The following is a 22,685-nucleotide window of genomic DNA, read 5'->3' as shown; positions in this document are numbered from 1 at the left end:
AGGGGTGTTGGAGAGGAATGAAAGGGGAGCAGAGTGAGCTGCTCGCCCGTGTACAGATAGGACAATACATACAAATATTAAAGCTCCCGACTGATTCTTGCGGACTGGGTTTTGTATTGCTGTGTGCCTAGTGATTCGAAATCAGACTGCGCAAAATAATCCATCCATTCAAATCAACCTAATATGTTCGTTAACTGCAAAATAACGTGTAGAGTTTGCATTAAGGATGCAGCACACCAAATTTCGTGGTTTCTAAATCCTAAACTTTTCTTTCATAATATTTAGTAAATTATCTAATGTTGAAGTGAGAAAAAACCCTTTGATAATACTTTCAATTAAATATATTTCGTACATGTTTATCTGCTACCAATTCAAAACAGCTTAATATGACTGTGTAGCTGTGGAATTGTTTGTTTCCTTTGTCCAAATTAATCCTCCATCTATTACTCTACTCAACATCTTTATGCCTAGATGTTCTGTTTGCTTCACAAGCATGCACCATCCAATACAGATTTACATAAAATTCGTTTGTAGAATGCGCCAATATATGATGAATTATTTGCATATCCTGCATATAGTAAAAACCTGAAGTGTGCCCTTGGTATTCCTAGGACAAAATATTAATATTCCACACTTTGTTTAACAGTCAGTTGCAATCAATATGAATGACATTCAAAGGTTAAGTAACCATCCAGCTGGTGATCAATTTGGAGCACCACAAGGAATTATGTATCGGAACGTTGTTCAACTTTTAATGTTTGTTTTCATTTGATAAAAAGCCATGGGTTTTTTGATGCGTAAAGTCATTATTCGAGGAAGATATGTACAGTATACTGCAATCGCATGGAATACCATGACGCATTCATCATTCATTAGACGAATCAATGCTAAGAAATATCCATCATTCCGAAACGTTCTTCTGGCGCAAAAGAAAAAAAGGTGCAAAAGGAATCCTATGCTTGTTAAAAACTATAGCAACAGGCAGCAGCACGAGGCAACTAAAATTCATATTCATCAGTTTAGTATAAGTTTTTAAATCAATTTACCTCTCAACATTCCATATGCTGTTGATTCTCGTTCTTAGTACAACTGACACAGCGTACTCCTCTATATTCGCTGGGTGGCATCAAATTTATTTCTTCAATTGTTTTTTTTCGATTCCTTTTATTGTATTACCTATGTCTCGCAAATCGTGTCACTTTCTCGCTATCTGTCTTCTTTCACGCAGAAACACTCATTTCAAATCATAGACCATTCGTACATTATCCCTTTCGTCCTCGTGCATAGATCGCTCCCTGTTTCCCCGCCCGAAAGCAAAAAAAAAATCCTACGACAATATCAAATAAATGTAACTAATTAAAAACAATGTACAACCTAAAGAGGACTAACTCAAAACTTCACGACTATTCATCTCCTTGCTCTCCATTCCTGTTCCTTAAAGGACCTTTCTTCCGTATGCCTGCCAAACATCCGACGCAACCGTTTATCTTGATGATACTAGCTCGCATCTCATAAAATGGGTGTATTTTTTTATTGTTTAGGATATTTTTTTCTTATTCTTCAAAACAATCACCAATTGCAACCAACAGCATCCACCTGAGCTCGTTGTAGTTCATAAATAACGAATCTTTACCACCTTTTTTTCAGCCCATCAATCAAACACATGATCCACAGGATAATCTTTATCCATTTTCTTTTCCTCATGGCAGGTCTTTTTTGAGGAATACAGATCAAAACACAAAAACTATTTCACTGGTGGTGCAGTCGATGGTCGATACGGCGTTTGTTGGAGGTGGACCGGGCGCCTGTAGAACGTGTTGTTGATGATGCAGAAGCTGCTTTGTATTGTGTCCAGAGGGCGGAAGTTGGTTGGGTAGCTGCGCTCCGCCCCGACTCCTGCCCGATCATTTGCACTCCTAATTGTTTTTTTTTTCAGTTTTGTATCATTTTCCTATAGTCACTGTTCAACATATTTCTCTATTTATATTTACTCTAAATCACTAGTTATGCTAGAGGGTGACACTGTGAACGTTCGCGTATATGTGGGGTTTGCTCTAGTTTTGTTTTTTTCCTGATTATTTGCATCTTTCCTCTCTGTCCGTGAGGTGAGGATCGTTTCTGAGTTTATATATATATATATTTTTTTTTGTTTTCTTCTCTGCTCCTTTGTACGTGATTATCCTGTTGTCGCGAGGGTCGGTGTTTAAATTTAAGGATTTACGTCCGATAGCTGTAGTTGGTGGTAGTGGTTAAAAGGATTTTCAATAATCTACAGATGGAACAGTGGAGCACATGGTGATAACGATACACAATCGTACGGTTTTACCGCAATACGACCCCCAATAGCACTTGCACACTTCGTGCAACAGCAGCGTGCGGCAGCTAAAGTGAAAGCATCTGAAGGGATCTTTCTGCTTCACCGGACACCTGCACGGACAACAACCAGGTTGCCGTCTATCAAAACGGATTTCCGACCGCACTAGTAAGTGTAGTAGTAGTAGTAGTAGTTAGCAGTAATAGTAGTAGTAGTACGGGATGGTCGGCAGGCTGGCTCGTGGGAACGCAACCGGCATTCCGGTCACCTCGAGTACCGCGGGGGAAGGTGGGGTTTACTGGGCTTCACGGCAGGCGACGGCCGCCACCAGGGCTGCACCGCGACCGGAACCGTCCTCCGAAAGCATCAGGTCGAAGGAAATGTGCGGTTTGACAAACTGCCGGATCTTTTGCACCATCAAATCGTGGAACTTCGGATGGAAACGGTACACCGAGCCATCAACACCAACCTGAAATAAAAAGAAAGAGTACAAAATGTTACAAAATGTAAAACCTTTTCACTGAATTTTAGCAAAACTTACCGTTACACTCGGCTCGTCCATTTTGTTGATCAGCGCTGCGATGCCGGCCGATACGAGATGGGCCGCTCGGCTAGAGACACACTCGCAGATGTAGCGCACGTTGGCGCAGTCCTCATCGGTGGCGTGCTCAAGACCCAGCTCGTCCAGCACGTCGCGGCAGTACGTGTAGGTGCCCGGTTTGTCCGACTCGATCTCAGACACGTACTTCGTGAAGAACTGGCCGCGCTTGAATAGGATGTCCGACCCGACACCACCGAACAGGAGACCGGCTTTCGTGAATTTCACTATCGCCAGACGAGCCAACTCGCCCATGTACATTCCCGAGATCATCTTCTCTTGCCTGCGAAACCGTACAGGAAACCGTAGGTCAGTACAAAAGGACACCTAAATTGAAGAAAGTTACAAATACTCACAACTGCCGGCCCGGGTTGATGCTGTGCTGGTCGATCTCGCGATCGTACTCGGTGCGGACAAAGTCGAGGGCACCATCGTCACCAAACGCACCCCACTCCGTGTTGATGAGAACGTGCTTCTTGACGTTAGGCCCGGACTTGGGGCCATCGAAGAGGTCGCAGTTTTCTACCCGCTCAACGTAACATGCGTTACTGCCCGTACCTTTATCGTGGACGAAACCAAAAGCATCAGTATCGCTTGGAATGGAAAAGGTTTCTTCGGTGCTACGTTTAGAAGGAGCTCATGCATAAGAGGATGTTAGGATCATAGTGGAATGGAGAAAGGGTATAAGTCAGCTACACGCACAAGCAAAAAGGGTTAGTAAAAATAGAAAATAGAGCAGAAAGAATAGAAAGATCAGGAAGTAATAATTTTGAAACCATACGTAAATTGAGACTCTAAGCTACTGAAAATACTTTTTGAAAAACCACCACCATCGGATAAAAAAAAACACTGGCCATTATTTTTGGAATATCCAATCGAAAAATTTACCAATATACGTACGAACACACACCATTCACCAATTATCGGTAGCCTTTTTGCGACTTTGCAAGGGGAGTTGTATTAATGTTTGCCTATTTGTTATTAAAATGTACACACCCTCTCCAACAATATAAATTTCTCTGCACACATACGCGATCGACAAGCAAACAAACACACACACACACACACACGGGGGCAGAAGGATTGACCCCGAGCAGCAACGCAGCTACATACCAACAATCAGTCCTATTCTGCAGTTGTGATTCTTCCAGGCACAGGACATCAGCGTGCCAGTGGTGTCGTTCAGGATGGCACAGATATCAATTTGCACGTCCTGGCGATGGTGCCGAGCAGGTGGCAAAGGGGAACGAGTAGAAAAAGGGAGCGTGGAGCGTGGAGGCCCGGCACATACCGGCAGCAAGATATAGGCATTTACGGTTTACGGTCCAGTGTCACCATGCCAATGGGATGGTGCAAATTATTTTCGCATACACGGGAATGGGCGGACGGGCAGGTACAGACACAAAGAGCACAGAGATCGAGATGGTGCCGGATGATAGAATCGGATTGATTGTTTTCGTTCCGTCGATGTTTCGAGCAGTAAAGATAGTGCAGGAGAAAAGATTCCGATGTTCGTGCGAACAGCAGACAGATTTACGGAAGATCGGTTTTTTTTATCAATTCGGAAGAGTTGGCATTCGTTTTCCGTTTGTTTCGATGACGGAGAAGAGTTTATGATCGGAAAATAAAGAAAGAAAATATAAATGGTACAAGACATTTAATTAAAGGGTGCATTGGCTTGTTAGTCTTTCAAATTAGTGGTGATTCTAGAGAGAGAAAGAAATGCATAAGATGCTGATAAATGATATCCCTCCTTACAGTTATCCGATTTGCTAGAATTGTTGCTTCATACTATTCTTTAAATTAATGTTTATATTTTTAATTTCTGACTAGAAAGTATTTACAAATTAAATCATCATATTGCTCTAGAAAATCATAAGTTGTTTGAAGTAAAACTTTGAGATAGTAGTTGATTTTACGTCTAGATTTGAAAATAGTAATACCGGAACCAGAGATTTGCTCAACTTGCAAATTCCTACCGATAACCGTTCGACATTGCATTTCTGCATATTGTACCAATTGAACCGCGTCCCACATTTACGAATGACCCAAAGGCGATCGCATAATGACATTGACCGCCCATGGTCGTAAGTTCAACCACCGGAGCTGCGGACACTTTGGAAAAGAGAAGGAAAAAATACGCAATCCTCGCGTTTCGATACGTGATCGATTTCTTGATTGTTTTTTATTTGAAACCACCTTTGGCGTGGTTGTACTAATTCGTTCCTTTTCCTATTTCTTCTTTTATTATATCCCTTTCTTGCTTCTTTAGTGTCATGGCATCGTGATCGCGTAGCACTATGGTGGTAGTAACAGGTAGTTGTACCCCCGCAGGGCATTCGTGAGACTTTTTTTTGTGTTGATTTAATACCCTTTAGATTCAGTTCCGCATCTTTTACGTCATTTTTATGAATGTCCTCTGCTGATGGTGACCAACGGACTAAATCGGAAGTGAAAGGACCACTGAATGAATGGGGACGGCTGTGGGCGAGGGTTTCCTAGTACTTTGGAAAACCTTCACTTTGTGATTATCCCTCTGGCTAATGGGTCACTATACTAAATAATTCCTGACGTGTTGTATTGAAGTTTACCATCGTTTACTTTTCTAAGCCATATTTTCCGTACATAAGCATGCTAAATAACGCCTGCGTACATTTCTTCGATGACTGAAGATAATCCTTACACTCGTTTTTTCCACTTCATCCAAGCAAGCGCAACTCCATTCGTCCCGTTGGCGATCAACAAAAATGTCATAAATCTAAGCACATTCACAAATGACACTTGCAATTAAGATCGCATCAACAGCTGAACCAACAAGGGATATTCCAGTCCCAGGTTCAATGCGTTATCAGTTTCGCTATCAGTTTAATTGAATGGTGGTAATGCACTATTCGTTAGCTGTGAGCCTTTTTTTATTTCTACTATGATTTCATGATGAAGTGAAAATACAGCGTGAACAATAGTTAACACTTGCAAAACGTATCAATTACCATTATCATTCGCTTTGAATGCAATTGTTGAGATAATTGGCATTTTATCATTTTTATTAAATTTTTACCACAACTTTAAAAAAATGAAAGCCTAATTTAAATCATTCACATTACATTTCAGCATACTTCTTTCTTTGACCTACATGCACCATTCAACAGTTGAGTGAACGTGCGAATCAGATGACAGAACGTGCAGTGCAAATAATAATAATTTAAAATACAGCCATCATTCCCAAGAAGTGTCATATTCTTGTAAATTATCTGACAGTTTCCCATACTAGCTGCGGTATAACATGGCCAAAGGCACCGCTCCAACGATGGAGCGGCATATAAAAGTTGTTTATGGTGTTTCGCGGAAGTACATTGAGTTGATGGTGTTGAATATGGTACAGGACGAGTCGGTACAAGCCGGGCATAGATACATTCGCGAAGAAAAATGAAAAGAAAGCAAGAATTTAATACGTCTTTTTGGAAAAGGAAAGATTAAAGTAAATATAAAAATTGAAAAAATATTTACAATTGTTCCACTCACTACAAAAGCGGGGGGGGGGGAGTGACACTAGAAACTATAAATCGATCAAATGATCATAAAAGGACAGGGAGATCGGAGGATAGATCAAGACAATTTTGGAACAAAATTTAGAACTTCGTGCCCGTTTTGCCGCAGTGCAACAGCGAAACCGAAACATTCGTCTGTTCTCTGGACCGTTCCACTACGGCATCTACGGGCTAACAGAAGCCGGCAGTTTGCCCTAGGGTTTGCAAATTCTTACCAATTATCACTCCGACTTTGCAATCGTGATTACTATGCGCACACGACATCAACGTTCCGGTCGAATCGTTTAGAATGGCCATCACCGCTATGTTAACGTCCTAAAGCGCGGAATCGTTGGCAGGTTTCAGGGTGGTGAGGTCGTTATTTGATTTTTGCCGCCCGAAGTAATTGTTCGAATGCGAAAGACCGGACCAAAAACCCCCAGCACAAGCACCATCGCGGATGATAAGCGCCAAGCGGCGTAAGGATCGGTTGTAAAGCGTGGCGCAATTCGAGTACAAATGAGTAGAAACCGTTGGAGGGCCAATTATAGGTATTGCGATTGGCGAAAATGTTCCCCGAGATGTTGTAATGTTTGAAGTGTTTTACGATGCCATAATAAAATCGATCGGCGATCCGCCAAATATATGGTCGAAGGTATAAGATGTTTTAAGGTACGATTCCGTAGTTGATGGGTCGGCGATCGAACAGGAGTACAGTTACAATTGTTTATAAAATAAATGTAAAAATAATCATATAGTTTGTTTACAAATGAATTTCTTGGTTTTTGATGACGATCACATTCCGTGGTTGGCTATCAAACTTACCCCTCGTCTGGCGATGGCATCTTTCAGCAGCTGTACGACGTCCTCACCGACGACACCGGAACAGTTGAAACCCTTTGTCCACCGGGCTAGAATACCTTTGGTTAAACCAAGCTGCGTTAGCGGGAATGAGAATGTGAATCCTAGCGGTAGACGTTCCTCATAGACTGCGTGTTCCTGTAGGAAGGTGGAGTAAAAAGCCGTTCGTTATAAACCCTAGTGATATGAGATACAATTTTACACAGGGAAGAGGAAGTGTCAAAAAGGAGTTTATGACAGGCGATATGGAAACACCCAGGTGGGGTAGACTAGCGGATCGATAGCAATATCTTTCGTAAAATCTCACTCTTATCTTAACGCAACGCATGGTTTTATTGCCAAACCGCTGTGGTCTGGGGTCGATAAAAATTATTAATCGATCCTTCCCTTTCCCCCATTGCGCTGTAGTTATGTTTATGATGAACCAGTTTATGGCATCGCTAGCGCGTGCACGTCCATTGACTCACCTTCATGAAGTTGGCTAAACATTCGGCAATATGATCGAAGAGCTGCGACCCACTGCCGAGCATGATGCTCTGTGGAATGGCGTAGATTTTCGACAGCATCTCGAAGTCGTTCTCATCCTTCAGGTGGATCAGCAGCACCCGGAAGTTGGTGCCGCCGAGATCGAGGGCCAAAAATTTTCCCTTCTCTGCGGGAGGAGAAAAAGGATGAAGAAGCCACGGTTAGTCTGTGTTCAAATTATGCATATCCACCGCTACCAAGCGTACCTTTTCCATTTGGCAGGTCCTGTACGTAGGTGATGAAACATTTAACGTCTGCCTCGGCGTGCGTTTCTTTGCTCAATCCCCGGTTGATTTCCTTGATCACGCGTCGCATCAGCTCCTCGATCTGTTTGTCTGTGAGGATCAGTTCCTTGCATTGCTCGCGAATCTGCAAAAAAGAGAAATAGATTCAGATACATTGTAAATAAGGAAGATCCTAATGGGAATCCCTAAACCATTCAAACATTTAGGAGCTTGGATACAACGATCATGAACATTTAAATCACGTTTCTTGGTTCTTGTGCATAAATAAATTGGATATCTTAGAGCTTCGTGCCATCACAACAACTATAAATCATCACAACGAGCAGTATTCAAAACAAGTACACGTGACGAGACGATTCCTCCGATCGAGTTGGATGTTGTTGTCGAGTCGTTTCGACGCGATCCTTTGCCAAAAAATGATCCGCACAGATTGGCGATCGTTCTTCGAACCTTTTCACTGCTGGAAGCCATCGTACGCTGGTGGGTGGTGCTGATAAACACACGAAGGAGATTGAAAACCACAACAAAAAGTCTGCTAGAAGGTAGAGAACGACGTCGATCCTGCTGTTACCGGCACAGTGTGTAGCACAATACTGATAGCGGGTAGGTTCAGTCAGCCACAGTCTACCCCAAGGGACACGCGCCACGCACATCAGGAGCTCGACGGTTGCTGCTGATAGTGACCTAACTATGCAACTTCCTGAACTTTGAGAGGCATACACACTAGGCCTAGTGCCGGGGGCTCACTCCTACTGGTGTTCGGCGACTCGAAGGTGTGAAGAAAAACGCTGATAATCCCGCGGGGCCGGACGGGCTATAAGTGGACGCACACAACGGGCCCTTCTCAAGTGCTGACAGTACCACTATCAATTTCCAGCACCAATCGGGATCCTATTAATGAATTGCCTAACCACGGAGTAACGCTCTATCAGCCACGAGTGGACTTTCGATCGAAGTGCACTGGCGTGATGATTTCTATTGACCTTTCTTTGCAAAGACTTTCCTTTTCCCCCATCCTTCCCCCCTTCTTCCTTTCTACTTCACTGATCGGTGCAGCAAGGTGCAGCATCATTGCTTTGCATTCTGATGGGTAAATATTTACCAGCATGGCGCACTGGCCGTACCCCTAACGTAAATCTCAGCCGGCACATCGTTATTGCGTTACTGATTGTATAGATTTTACTTTTGCTTCTCGACGCTTGGAGATATGCCGGAAGTGTTAACAAATAATACAATCGGTAGCTTCTGGTAAGATCGCTAAACTAATCGTACGATTCTAGAAAAAATGTCAATTTCAATGCCGGCAATTATGATCCTATCTGGAGAAGCTTCAAAAGTGCCGTGCTTATAAAAACTCCTACCAACACCCCCTCTCCCGGTGGCTTATCACACCATCGTAAAAGACACGAGTAACATGTGTGTGTGTGTCCAACGTGGCAATACGCGTGAAAAGTAGCAGCATCTAATCTATCTCTAATTCGCACTATCGCTGATGATCCCACAGTGCCCTCTCTACCTCTCACTCTCTGATCTATACCACTAATTTGCACTACCGATGATCCTGTGCGAAAAAAACGCGGCCAGGTTACGGCGCAGTAGCCGGAAACGGTAGAGTGGTAAGAAAAACACTGATAGGTGCGGAGCCTTCCAGCGGTGGTTGTTTAGACTCCGGTACCCGGCGCGGCAGGAGGTTTGTTTACGTGGTGTGACCGCGTCGTGACGCCCACTTCAGCCGTTCCCTCCAAACGTCACGCCTAGGAATGACGTCCGAGGACTCCAACGAACACCCACGAGACGGGTGATGGGGAGGAAGTTTATAGTTTCCGTTACCAATCTCAATCCCTCCCTCCGCACCGCGTTTGCCAAACAACAACTTGAATCTCACGTGTACTGCACCGGAGCAGGAGCAGTCACCGAACCTCCGCCAACTCCGAGTGCACACAGCCAATCGTCCCCGGCAAAAGTGGAGCAAACGTACAATTCCTCGGACAACTCGAGAAGAGGACAGTTTTATGATGCTAACATTTATTGCCCATCCACCGGATTACTCCGTGCGTACGCCCATGGTGCACGCTTACATGATGTTTACATCGCTTTAACGAGCCTTTTACATCGAGAGTACCTGCATCAAGGTCAACTCGTCTTTCTAAACCTCCAACTGGAGTGATTTTCTTTGGCCACTCAATCGACTCAATCGAGCCGGAAACTTCCCGCGCAGTTGGTTGGACCGCCCGCGTGCACTGGGGTTAGCAATTAAATGGTGACCCTTGCATGTGGCGTTTGTCAATGTAGATGCAAGTTGGGAGGGGATGGTGGAAGCGCAAAACTTGTTTTGCATCGTCCAACCGCACGGCAATAAGGAAACGATCCAATAAGGATAAGATAAGGGTTGATGTCGGAGCTCTAATGTGGGGTTTTATTAGATTTCCAAGAGTGCGATGTCACGCTTGCACTGGTTTAGAGGTTGTTTAACGTCTTCAATAATCTTCAATTGCCCTTGGGAGCGAAAAGGGACCCTCAAAGATGTAATAAAAATTTGTTTGTTCCGTTTCAAAAAGGAAATTGGATTGGAATTGTTTCAAAAACACTCATCTTCAATAAACATAAAAAATGCAATTCTTTTAAAACAAATTCTCGTGTAAAAAAAAGTAAAACAAATAAAATAAAAGAAAAGTAATAGAAGTTTCTCGTGTCAACGTTTACAATATGAGTTATTTATTTGTTTACATGAAAACATTTACTGCAAAATATTAAACAAACCTGAAAAGAGTGCAACCGAACACAACAATCTTTCTTTGAACAATGAACATTGAAACATTTGTTTATGCTTCGCTTCCTACGATCATATGATCAACAATAATACACCCCTTCCCCGCGTTGCAAATGCCAGTGAAACGTAACTTTGTAATACGATTATCCAAAGTCCAATAAACCATTAGATAAATCAACTTTTCAACCCGTCACTCGCGCCAGCAAGTCCCGCCGGCAGAGCGCAGTTTCGACTCCGCAAACTTGGCTATTATTAGAAATCAATTACTGTATGCATTGGCGTCAGATCGAGGATCGGTTTTCCGTTTGAGTTTGAGTGCTTTTTTTTTCTTGTTACCATCCGCAACGCCAACATATATCCTTCGGTGTGAGAAAAGGAGAGAGAGAAAGAGAGTGCGAGAGGGAGCGCAAAAGACAACTACGGGCAGCGACAAATCCTTGTAATTCAACATTAGCGTCCCTCTCGCGACACGCAGTTCGTGTGTATAATTAAAAGATTCACCCCGGGGGTGAGTGGCGTTTTCGGTGTCCCCGCGTCGCTGTTCCCCATCGGATCCCTTCCCGGGAAGGGGCTGGTGGGTGCACCCTTGGCAATGAAGCCATAGTGATGCACCGGACAGCGTAATCGTCGACATCATCAACGCCACATGCCGGCCGTAGCGGCTTCTCCGGCGAAAACCTAATCGATTTTCCCCTTCCTCGTCGTTTTTCTTCCGTCTTTCGGTTCAACTCGGGCCAAGAAGAAGAGGAGTATAACTGTTTCGTGCCATTCGCCATGGGATGTGGAAAACCGAAGAAAAACAGCATCAGTGAATCGGGACGCAATTTGAGCCGTTAGAGAGATTCCGGCAAGTGCTTCGCCGGACGGAAATAAATAACAAATGCGCACACAACAACAACAAGCGGCCGGTCGGAAGAAAAGTCGGTGGATACAAAATGGGAAACCAGTTGGAGAGGGTGTTTGTGTTAGTGATGTCATGTTTGTGTGAGTTTAAAAACCAAGAAAAATCGTAAAGAAAGAGTGTGTTGTGTCGTCTTGTCGTGCATTACACCACACACCATGCGCCTCCATGCGTGGCCGATCGACTGACGTACTTGAACGTGATGGTGCTAGTGTTTTTTTTGTCCCCCTCAAATATGTTATTTTCTTCGTTTTAAAAAAATTTTGAGCATCCCATATTTCTTTGAGCAATTTTTTTATCATACATATTAAATTGATTCCGTTGCTCGTTTACGAGAAAACGCATTTTTTTTTGTGTAAGGAATAAAATTTCTAAATATTTTATATCTCTCTGAATGTGCATGTCAAAGTACCGTATTTTTACCTGTATAACGACCCCCCAAACAAAAACATTCAATGTTTATGAAAAAAATGGATTTTTTTTTTAAATTTTCATCAGTTGTAACAATGTTATACGTGTTTAAAACTCCACTCTATAATCAAATCAAAAAGTTACTACCCGTGTATAACGACCCCGTTAATCGGACTTTGATCATTTTTTAGCTACAAGGGGGTTGTTATACATGGAAAAATACGGTACATGTATAATAATTAATTTATTTATATTTCTTACGAAGATTCCATAGTTTTGTTTTTCCTCAATTTGTCGGCCGATGTGTGCTAGAGACGAGAGGCAGACTTCCTCCGTCTGCCTATGTTTTTCCTACCAAGGTTAGTAAAGGTCACCTCGAACCGGTGTGATGGTGCCGTTTGGCTTTACCGTAAGCTCGTGAAACATAACGGCAAACGTTCGCCAAACGAACGATGAGAGCACTTTGAACATTTAGTTTTTATTCGGGGCTGAAAAATATCTTCCTTCTCTACGTCCAACCTAAAAACCCCTGACCATTGTACACCGATGTAAAAACATATGCTTGCATCTAATACTTTTTACTGAACTTCTCATTACCTTGCTGAAGTTATCTTTGATGACACCCATCGTTGATCTAAACAGCCTTTCTCGCGAACACAAACACACAAGTTACCGCGACAAACACAATGTACACCTCGAGCGCGAATCAACCACGGTCAAACCTTTTAGGGTCCTCTATTTTTAAGCGACTCGTTTTGGCGCTGACTTTAGTCGATCGTTTGCGTTTGTTGTTGGTGTTGGAAAAACCAAAGACCGATCCTTAAAACCGATCGATCCGCCACCGAACCAATCAACCAAAGTCAGAGTTACTACACAAGGAAGTGGTTCGCGGTGCACACTTTGCACTTTATCTTTTTATTTAAATTTAACCTTTCTAAATGCACACACACACACGGGGTGGCGATCAACACGCCGGCAAACCGGACACAAACAAACTTCGGATAACGGAAGCTTCACTGTCGTGTCTCATACGATTGTGAAGGCCGGCATTCAGCACGGATTAGATACCGTATCTCGACGTCGGCTGCTGCAAGATTAATGATTTAACAATCTGGAAAAACGGGACACACGCGTGCACACAAAAGTCCGCCACTATCAGATGCTGAGGATTTGACTGTCAACGAAAAATGAACGACATCTGGTAAACGTCAGTTTGAGTGCCGGGTTAGACTTATCGATCGTAAGTCGATGGCGATACTGCTGTTTGGGGGTCTCAAGGTGGCGACGGTCCGCTCGTGACTAGTAAGCGTTGTGCTTCGCATTTCGGCTCGTAGCAAACTCACTCGCTAATGGGCCCACTGTTGGGAAAACCGGTGGGGAGGCGACGGTAAAAGGGCTCCCTCGTCAAAAGCCGTCAGTTGGTGACGCCAGTGTAGCACACACAACCACACCCGGACTGGGCGCAAGAGATGCTTATCCCGAGAGGATCGAACGTCAGGCGGAAAAAAAAGAACGAAACAAACGAAAACATCGCGCACATGATCGTTGCTATTACTTGTCATCCGGCTCGAACCTGGCACACGATCGAAACGATACGCACACGGGCAAATGCGGTTCGATGGCGCGCACATGGCGGTGGGATGTTTATTTTCGTTCTAACCAAACAACCATCCCATAACGACCATGGCAAGGAGGGTTATGATAACGAGGGCGTGGTGCGTCATAGACGTATGAATTGTTGTTTTTGTTCTTATCAATACCCGCTCACCAAAACTTCGTGTATGCAACGTCAACGTGATGCTATAGGACGAGTGTCAAACTTTCTAGCCTTTTCCATGTAAGCACAGTTTTGTTCTAATCTCCATAACTGGCGTCTACCGGAATGATGGAGTAATACGACCTTAACCTCCGGTACAGAACAACCGTCTGATTAGAAACTCATCACTGTCCAGATTTAGCGAAACGAAAATAAATTTACGCAAGCAAAATAATCACAGATCACAGCTCAACACTTTGTCATAATGGGGTTCACAAAAGATTGGTTGAAGTATAAAAAAAAAAACGCACACACGAAACCAATGCTAACCAAAAATAACCGGCACATGATCTCTGCTCTTGTTTGCTTGGTTTTGCTGCGATCATCATCCCGACCAAAAACACACACACAAAGGACCCATTAAAAATGGAAGTCGCATAATGTGTCGTTAACTTCAACCCAAAAACCGGGGAAACCGATGACTTGTGAATGGTTATGTCCAACATACTGCGAAAAGGTGGACACACTCAAGCGGATCTTCATATCTACTGTTTGTTATTTACGGCTTGATGTTAGACGAGATTGAGGGAGTTTTCAGAAACAGGACAAAATCCCCGTCATAAAAAGGAAATCGCGACAAAAGGAAAAAATAAAGGTTGATATAAAACACTGAAAAAATTGCGTTTCAACAGAACCTCAATGCAAGAAGAAATAAAATCGACCTAATGGTTCTGCATCGCTCATGCGATTTGCATGAAAAACCTGTTGCATATCGGTGGAATAAAAAAAACCGGAATTTCCCAGAAGCAGTTTCGAAAGGTCGCAAACATCGTTCTGAATAATATTCAGAAAGGTATTTACTTTGGAAATATAGGATAACTTCCATTTTTTATATGCTTTGTTTGGTTTGTTTGAGTGTGTATTTTTATATGATCCGCTTTCAAGCAGCTTTTGACTTTTTTACACTGTTGGATCATACAGTATAGGGCGTTAAATAAGAAATATATTTTTTATACATACTACCAAAAGATTTAAGAACCCCAAGGAGAGTTAAAGCGAAATTATGATATTTGACACATAACAATTATCATATTTTCATGACCATTTTGTCTCGTTTAAAATATAGATCGTGATCTTCATTTGATTAATCGCATTTATCAGATTATTTAAACCGTTTTTAACAACTGGATCGTTGTTACGATACGCTACGATACGCGATGGCGTCACAGCTTTTAAGTTCGATCGTCAATGCGGCCAACGAACCAGAAAACACCAACACGAGCTAAGAGCCACTACGAAATGCGATCGTATATCATGCAGCGGGCGATCGACGCCATTCAAAGAGTAACCTTTGTTTGTTTAACCTTAACACCACACTTAAAGCACAGTTTTGTACAGTTCGTAGCACAAAATAAATGCACAACCGAAACGACTGAAACACGTCTAAGCCCGATATGGTGGGATGCTGAACTAAGTGTGCAGCCGCAGCCAACAAAACCACCTTCGTTCAGAGTGACCGCGATGGATAAAATCGTACAGAAGCTTCCGAAAGCCTACCGAACGGATTCACTGCCCTAAGGATACTGACACAGTACCTTCTCTAGTACTGTTGTTTCGAAAACGAAAAACTACAACCAATACACCAATGCCGCAATCACCCAACTCGTCCCTATGTGGAGCGGTGCGTGTCGAAGCCGTTTGCAGGAAGTTTGTACATTATCGAAAACCACGTTCGCTGTCGCCGCCACTGCTGCTTCGTTTGGCCGAGCGAGCGCCATTGCAATACTCTATGGCCTCTGCTTTACAGTGGGTCATTAATTTTGACATCAGATATAACAACTAAACCAGTAACTGGTATCATTTTTTTCTGTTTAAAAAAATTTAAAATTTAATATTATATCATAGTAAAACGAAAATCAGATTGAACTCAAAACTTGGATTTGGTTGTTAACTTGTTATCGTCAACACTCTCACACACTCAGGTTTGGACACTCAGTGTTTAAGTGCATTTCTCCTGAACAAATAGATGAATCATCTTGACAATCGAGAAATGAATGATGAAGACTAGCATTCGAAGGATGAAATCGATCGCAAACTTGTAAAATGCAAACCGAAGAAACGAAAATCCCCATTCGTTGCTTTTAGGATTACTAAGAAATATAAATTCAAGTTATGCTCGAATTTCTTTTCATAGAATGAGGTTTTAACCTTACAGAATACTCTCTACAAAGAGGTCTGAAATTAAGGAATTTTCAACTAAAAAAATTGTCCCTGACAGAAGCAAACATATAATGTAAATGTTTACCCAACATTTATAAAAAAAGCAACGTTCATTAGTAAAGATCATGAAACAGTATTATAAACATAAATGCAACAAGTATGGAAAATGGCAAGCACTGTAGCTCACTACACATTACCTATGTCGCTTTGGTTCGCATATCCATTAGTGTGTACTGTCGCGTAGAAAATAAAATAAAACATCTCGTATCAACTCGCAGCCGTGTAGCGGAGAAAAGACCGATCGATCGCGACCAGTCGGAACGGGCATGCGTGGTATCTAAAAAAAGGCCACACATCGGGTCGACCGTGCACAAGGGCACCAATTCATCGATGCGAAAGTCTAACGGCGTTGCGTCGGACCGAGCAAACACCGACCGATAGATCGGACCGGGTTGGCCAGTGGCAGATCGTACGGCGCAGTTGTTTGTGGGAGCGTCAGAACGAAAACATGCGTCTCCATCGATCCAGCAATCGTTTGGAATTAATCTGCTTAAAACTGGTCCTACATTCCAGAGAATCGAGAAACACGGAGCGAGAAAAGGGTTCAAGAGTAAACCCACGCATGTATAGCGGGACTTTAAAACTGGTTCGCACGATGCAAAATAACGCAAGCAACACCCAAGTAACACACCAGCAAACCGGCAGTATGTGTGGTTAGAACGAGTGGCCACACCGAGTAGAGAAGGCAGTTTAAACACAACAACAAAAAATCGGAGGGAAAAGTCACCGGTCCACAAACACACGAGACGAGCCCCCCGAGAGCTGGCTACGGTTTTCAACACGATTGGCTATCGAGAAGCACCGTTTCCGCCGTGAAGACCGTGCCCATCGCGTCATCGTTGCCAGAGGCCGCCCGAGGGTCATTCGGTGTCTTGGTTACTCGCTCGAAACCGTAGGCTGACGTGGAAGAGAGGTACATCAAACTGCGGCCAGGCAAAGGCAGTTCACATTGAAGTGCATTAACGATAGGACATTCTTTTGGCTGCGATAGATTGAGGGACGAGCCGGCTTAGCGAAGAAATGGTGTACACTCCCATCTTCATGCACTCTTCGAGGATTGGAAAGATACCACTCGTGCAGCATTCACTTACCTCCGACCCCCCGCCGTATCCGAGATCGAGACATTCCGGATTATAAATAGAAACTGAAGCGACCAACGAGTATCTATCCGTCTTGGGTCTTCTCTTTCCTGTTCTTCGAAAGAGATCGTTGCATTGCCACGGCGGCGCATCACGAGCTCTTCACGAGGGTTTCCACGAATGAGCCTACCCTCCCAAAAACCTTCCCTCAAATCTGCCCAGACGTTGAAGATGGTGTTTACTTCAGATTCGAGAGCAAATGCGCGCACAGCAGCCATGTTTTTCGGTAACGGTTCGCTGCGGTGGAAGGAGTAGAACAAACGTCAGTTGATCGGAAAATGATTTAAAAAAAAGGCTATCACTAGAAGCATTTCCGTGCCTTTGACGCATTGAATGAAATGCGCTTGCGTTAGACGATCGTTTACTTTGGTCGATCATGCTGAAATGTGATCTTTTCTGAATGACGAAATAACCGACAACGCGTCGTCATGAGTACGTTTCCGGTTCGGTTTGTTCCATCCGAACGTACACCAAGGCAATAACAGGAAAATAGTTTATTTTGGTCTATCAACAATTCTATACAAAGGAAAATAAAAATAAAACACTAAAATATGCACAGCTCTTTCAATTGTGCGATCAAACAAAATTTGAAGAAAATTCATTAAACCAACAGTGCTTAAGATAACCACAATAAATTAGAAACATCGTGTGAACGAAAGTAAAAGAAGATGGAATTCTTTTCAAAAATAATTTGAGTTCTCCGACGCGAGGTGAACCTTTTTCTAGACATCGGTTTGTCGATATTTTGTCTGACAAATTTTCTTGGTACACAGTTCAGGTTTCCATTCCGGGTATAAAAGATAACAATCGTTTTTTTTTTGTCTCAAAGGATAGTGAAGTGATAAATCTACTAAAAACCACCAATAATCAACACCTAATGAAACTAATGGATTACGTAGAGCTCTAGATTGGCACATGATTCATTATATGTAAAAGTCGGATATTTTCTGTCTGTGGCACACTATAAGAATCATTCAATTATCAATTGTTTCTTCTTTTTTTTCATTTGAGTGTCTCAACAGTTCTCAAATAAAATAAAACGAAAGGAAAAGTAAATGTCTAATTTTCTTCATTCGATATCGATGACTAAGCCAGAGAAACAGAGTGATCAATCATAGCCCCTTTCTCTATGTTTAAACGATCCATATAATAACAGCACCAAGTACATCCACCCGACATGTACGAGACAAACCGGAAACCACCATTCCAATGAGATTACTTTCAAGTAATAACGTAAAAAATCAATTACCATTTGATGTTGTCATCGTTCGATGCAACAGGTCGATAAACAGTCTCCATGACATTGGAATGAATGAACGTAAAATTGCCCACAAACACATACATTTGCGCAACGAGTGCAATGGCAATCTTTTTTTTGCGTTGGCAAACTTACAAGATACGTGCAAAAAGTCACATATGCACCTTTGCTGTGGAACCACCACCAAATGGAGGGTGGGCGAGGGGTCTACCATCATCAACCACCCTAGTTAGTAGGTCGAAAAGTAATATGAAACCGATGACTTGGCTGGAAAAAAAAATCGAGTAAAGCCGACCTTAGGCATGAAAAAACGGTTCCTAAAAAAACAAACAAACCGCACCCGCCGGGTTGGACTTTGATCGGCCGATTCATTAGCTTTGGCGAAAAATCACACACATTCGTTAACTTCAATTCGCTTTTGGCAAAAAACAAAAATTAATCAACTTGTATGAAAACGATTTAAGCGAAAAACTTTAGAAATCAGTATCAAATTTTAACAATAAGAATTAAGCAAACTAAACCAATTCTAGGTCGACGGAGGTTCGGCTTTACGGGATTATGTTGCGGGGTTAAGTTAACTAAGCAAAGTCTGTCCACTCCACTATTACCGACCGGTCGTATAAGCTGTTCGAAATCCATTAGGCCTGACTCAGCACCTTTTCGACGAAGCTCGTGAAACACATCTCGACTTCACCGGCTGTGTGTTTAACATATGTTCTACTGATCAGCCCCAACAATACGCTATCTTGTGTGTTGATTCGGCATGCTAGAAGGAAAAACACCTATCTACTCATTTGCCGTAGCATTGACCCAGTTTTAATTTTGCTCGTCTCAAACATCTTGAACTGAAGCTAAACTGAATTTCTGTTTCTTCAATGTTTCAGGAAGAATAATACAAATAGAATTTTTAGTAAAACAAAGAGTAGGATGAGTTTTCAAGGGATTAGATAAAGCTGCTAATAAATTAATAGAATAATGACATGATTATCACAGGGCTCTTAAATCTTGCGTGACCGATCGCACCAAGATTTAATGTGAGAATATTAAACGGTTTGTTCAGGCAACGCACAATCATGATCATTAGAATTAAAACAATCGCTTTGTGGACACGGAATATGAGCCTTCAGCAAGATCGCCAAACCGACGACCTGTCCAAAAGCCGTAACCGGCTCTCGCGAGTTTAACCAACACGAGGTGTCCTGCGTCACTCAAGGACAGCCAGTTTATGGCAGGCGATACGCGGAATCGTGTGGGAAACCATTGGCCCGGGGTTGATCTGATTGATACCCCTTTGGCATTCGCTCACTCCGAGGTGTGGGGGACCGAAAGGTTTTCGCGGCAAAACAGGTTCCGGACGCGAAAACCGCAACATTATCTCGATCCGGCCAAGTCTCTTACTACCCCTCTCTGGCCCTCTCGGTGCCACGACATATCGGCTCGTTCGATAACGTGCCGTGCCCCACTCCCTTCCGTGGGCCAAACGGGTGGTGTAAGAGGAAGTGGAAACGTGCGTTCGTGTAGACGTGTCTGCGCCGGGCCACGAAAGCGTGGCTCCGGAAATGGAACAGCGCCTCGAAGGGGGGTCTCTGTGTATAGAATTGTACTTCCGTAAATCTCCGAGGATCTGGAGGATCGCTTCGCTCGAAGTGAAGCGGTAGTAACGGCACGGAAGGACCTTCCTCAGATCTGCGATCGTCACGAAAGGTGGTCACTGCACTACAACTGTAAGCATTCGTTACATTCAACATTACATGTATGGAAATCAAGCGCAAAATATAAAATAAAACGATATAAGACTTGCGATAAGAATTTTTCAACTCAAATTCTAAACAGATCTAAAGCCGACATAACAACTCAATCGATTATCGTTTGATGATTGGTGCAAACTTTAATTTTAGAGTCATTGACTCCCCATTGACAAATTGATGGACGATAAAAACGTAACGTGACTACACGCAGTTAGCACTTTAAACGGAAACATAATGCTGAGACGTGACTTGCCAAATAAACTTAAACCTAGCAAAAATATGTAATGAGGAACTGTCAACAGTACATTCATTTTCTAAATGGTATCTTATTAGATGAACAAGAGAGTTTTGTTTCTACTAGTAATAGAGAAGCAAAAGTATGAAACACATGTTTGAACAAAATGTAAGATCGTAGATCCTGTGTTCACTTTGGTCATGTCTGTTTAAACAAGAGTTTATTTGAAGGGTATACTAACGGATGAGGTAGATATAATCTTTTGACAATGATGACAATGATGAATCTTGGAAAAGGATCCGATGCACTTTCACTAATATTATTCGGTAGTCGAGGTCATCGGATGACCAAAAAACACACATCGGAGAGCCCAACCCACAACAAGGACTAGAGGCCGCATTGAAGAAAGCCGCTCGTTTCGCGGCTATCCGCTGTGATTGGGTTCCGCGCAAATAATACGGACTTGCCGGCACCAATTTATTAAGCAACAATCCCCGCCTTCGGTCCAGGCAGGCTCCGAGAGAGTGGGAGAGATAACATGTAACCGCCACAAACCGGTTGTTTGCGGAATGGAACGTTTCGAACGAAAATTAAGGCTTCGAAAATTGGACCGATTCGCGGCTGGTTGCCGCGGACAGTCAGTCAGTCAGTCAGTCAGTCCGGCGAACGAAGGTCATCCACTGCCGGCTGATTGGAGAGTTTCGAGGAACTAAAAAAGAAGTAGCCTGTTCACGCGACAGCTTGCGGGTGTTTGGCCCCCCCGGATCTGAACGGCTGGGCAGGGTTATTTGGGGTCGATTGTAGGGCGGTGTACACCACAATGAAAGTTGAACGACGAAAAATTCTCAACTTTTAAATTGTAATAATTTGTTTTTCGTACAAGAGGTGGATGCTTTGGAAAATATTATATTGTAATTTACTGTTAACTGTCTTTTATTGAGTTTTCAATTTAATTTCATTATTTTACTTGGTCTATGAGCACATTACAAACCCGTTTTATGTTTCAATAATTTATTCACAGTGTCAGAATGAAGTGACCTCGAAAATATTCGTTCGAAGTAGTCTAGAAGTTCTCGACCAGTCAAAACACCGAAGAATAATAAACCAAAAGAATCTAACTAGAAACCAGGAAAGAAAGAATCAGGTTTCTGTCCAAAGGATTATTGTATGATAAATAGCAACATGAATAGCACCGATCGTTCTGGAACCTGCAGGTCCACAAAACAGAATCAAAAACTACTGATCGTTCGAAGATACACCATATCTTTTTACATGGGATGATGTAATCTCACGCGCAAGTTTTTCAATAACATACCGATATTTAATCCTTCGTTGTTTCATCCAAGTTATTACTTAATAAATTTGGTACAGAAATCTTTCATAGCTAACAATCTAAATGTTCATTCATGATTTTTTATAGCTAATTTCTGATGTAATAGGTCAAATCCGAACGTCAATGAGGGCGGCAGTGTTACGCACTCGCACTAGCCAGACAAGGTGGCCACCACCCAGTAGAAATGAAAAACAGGGACAACAAAAAGGAGCGTACACCCTCCAAGCTCTCAAGGTGTCCTTCAATGAAGCCCGCCAAGGTCAGTGACGTCTGTGCCTGCTGTTCCTTCTTTCCTGTTCATTGCTGGATTCTCCTGCAATCTATAGGGTTCTAACGCACCAGGAACGAGGTACGTCCACCTCCGCAAGGACGAGTTGTATGTTACCTAACCGTGTGCTGATGGTGTTGTCGTAGTGACCCTGCGCACACACTACCGAAACACAAATATAACCGCGCCACCCAGCACGACTGTGTTGGATTTCTTCAGCGAAAGAAAGTGAAGGTTATAGTAAAGGGAAATTGGTAGATGATTTTTCGTTATCGTAAGATTCGATTTTTCACGACTTTCCAGAGTTCAACCAACTATGCAACGAAAGGCACTTCTTCCATCGTATTACGCCATCTCTGATATCCTTGGGTAGGTGGCATCGTTTTCATAATCGAACGTGTCAAACTGTGCACTGCGGTCCGAAAACGGAAACAACCATAAAAACTAGGCGGAAATACTTACTTCCTTACTGACACGATCCACGTGCAGTCCCATGAATGGTTTCACCAGATCCAT

At 42.8% G+C, this 22,685-nt stretch overlaps 1 protein-coding gene across 4 annotated transcripts; it reads right to left on the bottom strand.

Annotated features, from left to right (window-relative positions):
- Positions 1–1,405: 1,405 nt before the first annotated feature.
- On the bottom strand, positions 1,406–22,685 carry LOC131287413 (hexokinase type 2). 4 transcript variants are annotated; one of them, XM_058316460.1, is made up of 8 exons: positions 22,632–22,685; positions 8,032–8,194; positions 7,768–7,952; positions 7,265–7,438; positions 4,026–4,125; positions 3,269–3,470; positions 2,856–3,195; positions 1,406–2,783 (listed from the first exon to the last, which is right to left on the bottom strand). In XM_058316460.1, the coding sequence occupies exons 1-8, from the start codon at positions 22,683–22,685 to the stop codon at positions 2,610–2,612; spliced, it is 1,392 nt and encodes a 463-aa protein (XP_058172443.1). In that variant the 3' UTR covers positions 1,406–2,609. The 4 variants fall into 4 exon arrangements, with proteins under 4 accessions (XP_058172443.1, XP_058172444.1, XP_058172441.1 ...); XM_058316461.1 differs by lacking the exon at positions 22,632–22,685 and adding an exon at positions 12,750–13,294; XM_058316458.1 differs by lacking the exon at positions 22,632–22,685 and adding an exon at positions 8,407–8,541.

The sequence above is a fragment of the Anopheles ziemanni genome, chromosome 3, assembly GCF_943734765.1.
Source record: "Anopheles ziemanni chromosome 3, idAnoZiCoDA_A2_x.2, whole genome shotgun sequence".
Lineage (NCBI taxonomy): Eukaryota > Metazoa > Arthropoda > Insecta > Diptera > Culicidae > Anopheles > Anopheles ziemanni.
This window is presented reverse-complemented; position numbering and strand designations above follow the sequence as displayed.

Coding starts and splice junctions, on each gene's coding strand:
- LOC131287413 (XM_058316458.1), bottom strand. CDS start 8,541: ATGGCTTCCAGCAGTGAAAAGGTTCGAAGAACGATCGCCAATCTGTGC. Junction 7,953..8,031: donor GGACCTGCCAAATGGAAAAG/GTACGCTTGGTA, acceptor CTCCTCCCGCAG/AGAAGGGAAAATTTTTGGCC. Junction 7,439..7,767: donor GTTTAGCCAACTTCATGAAG/GTGAGTCAATGG, acceptor ACCTTCCTACAG/GAACACGCAGTCTATGAGGA.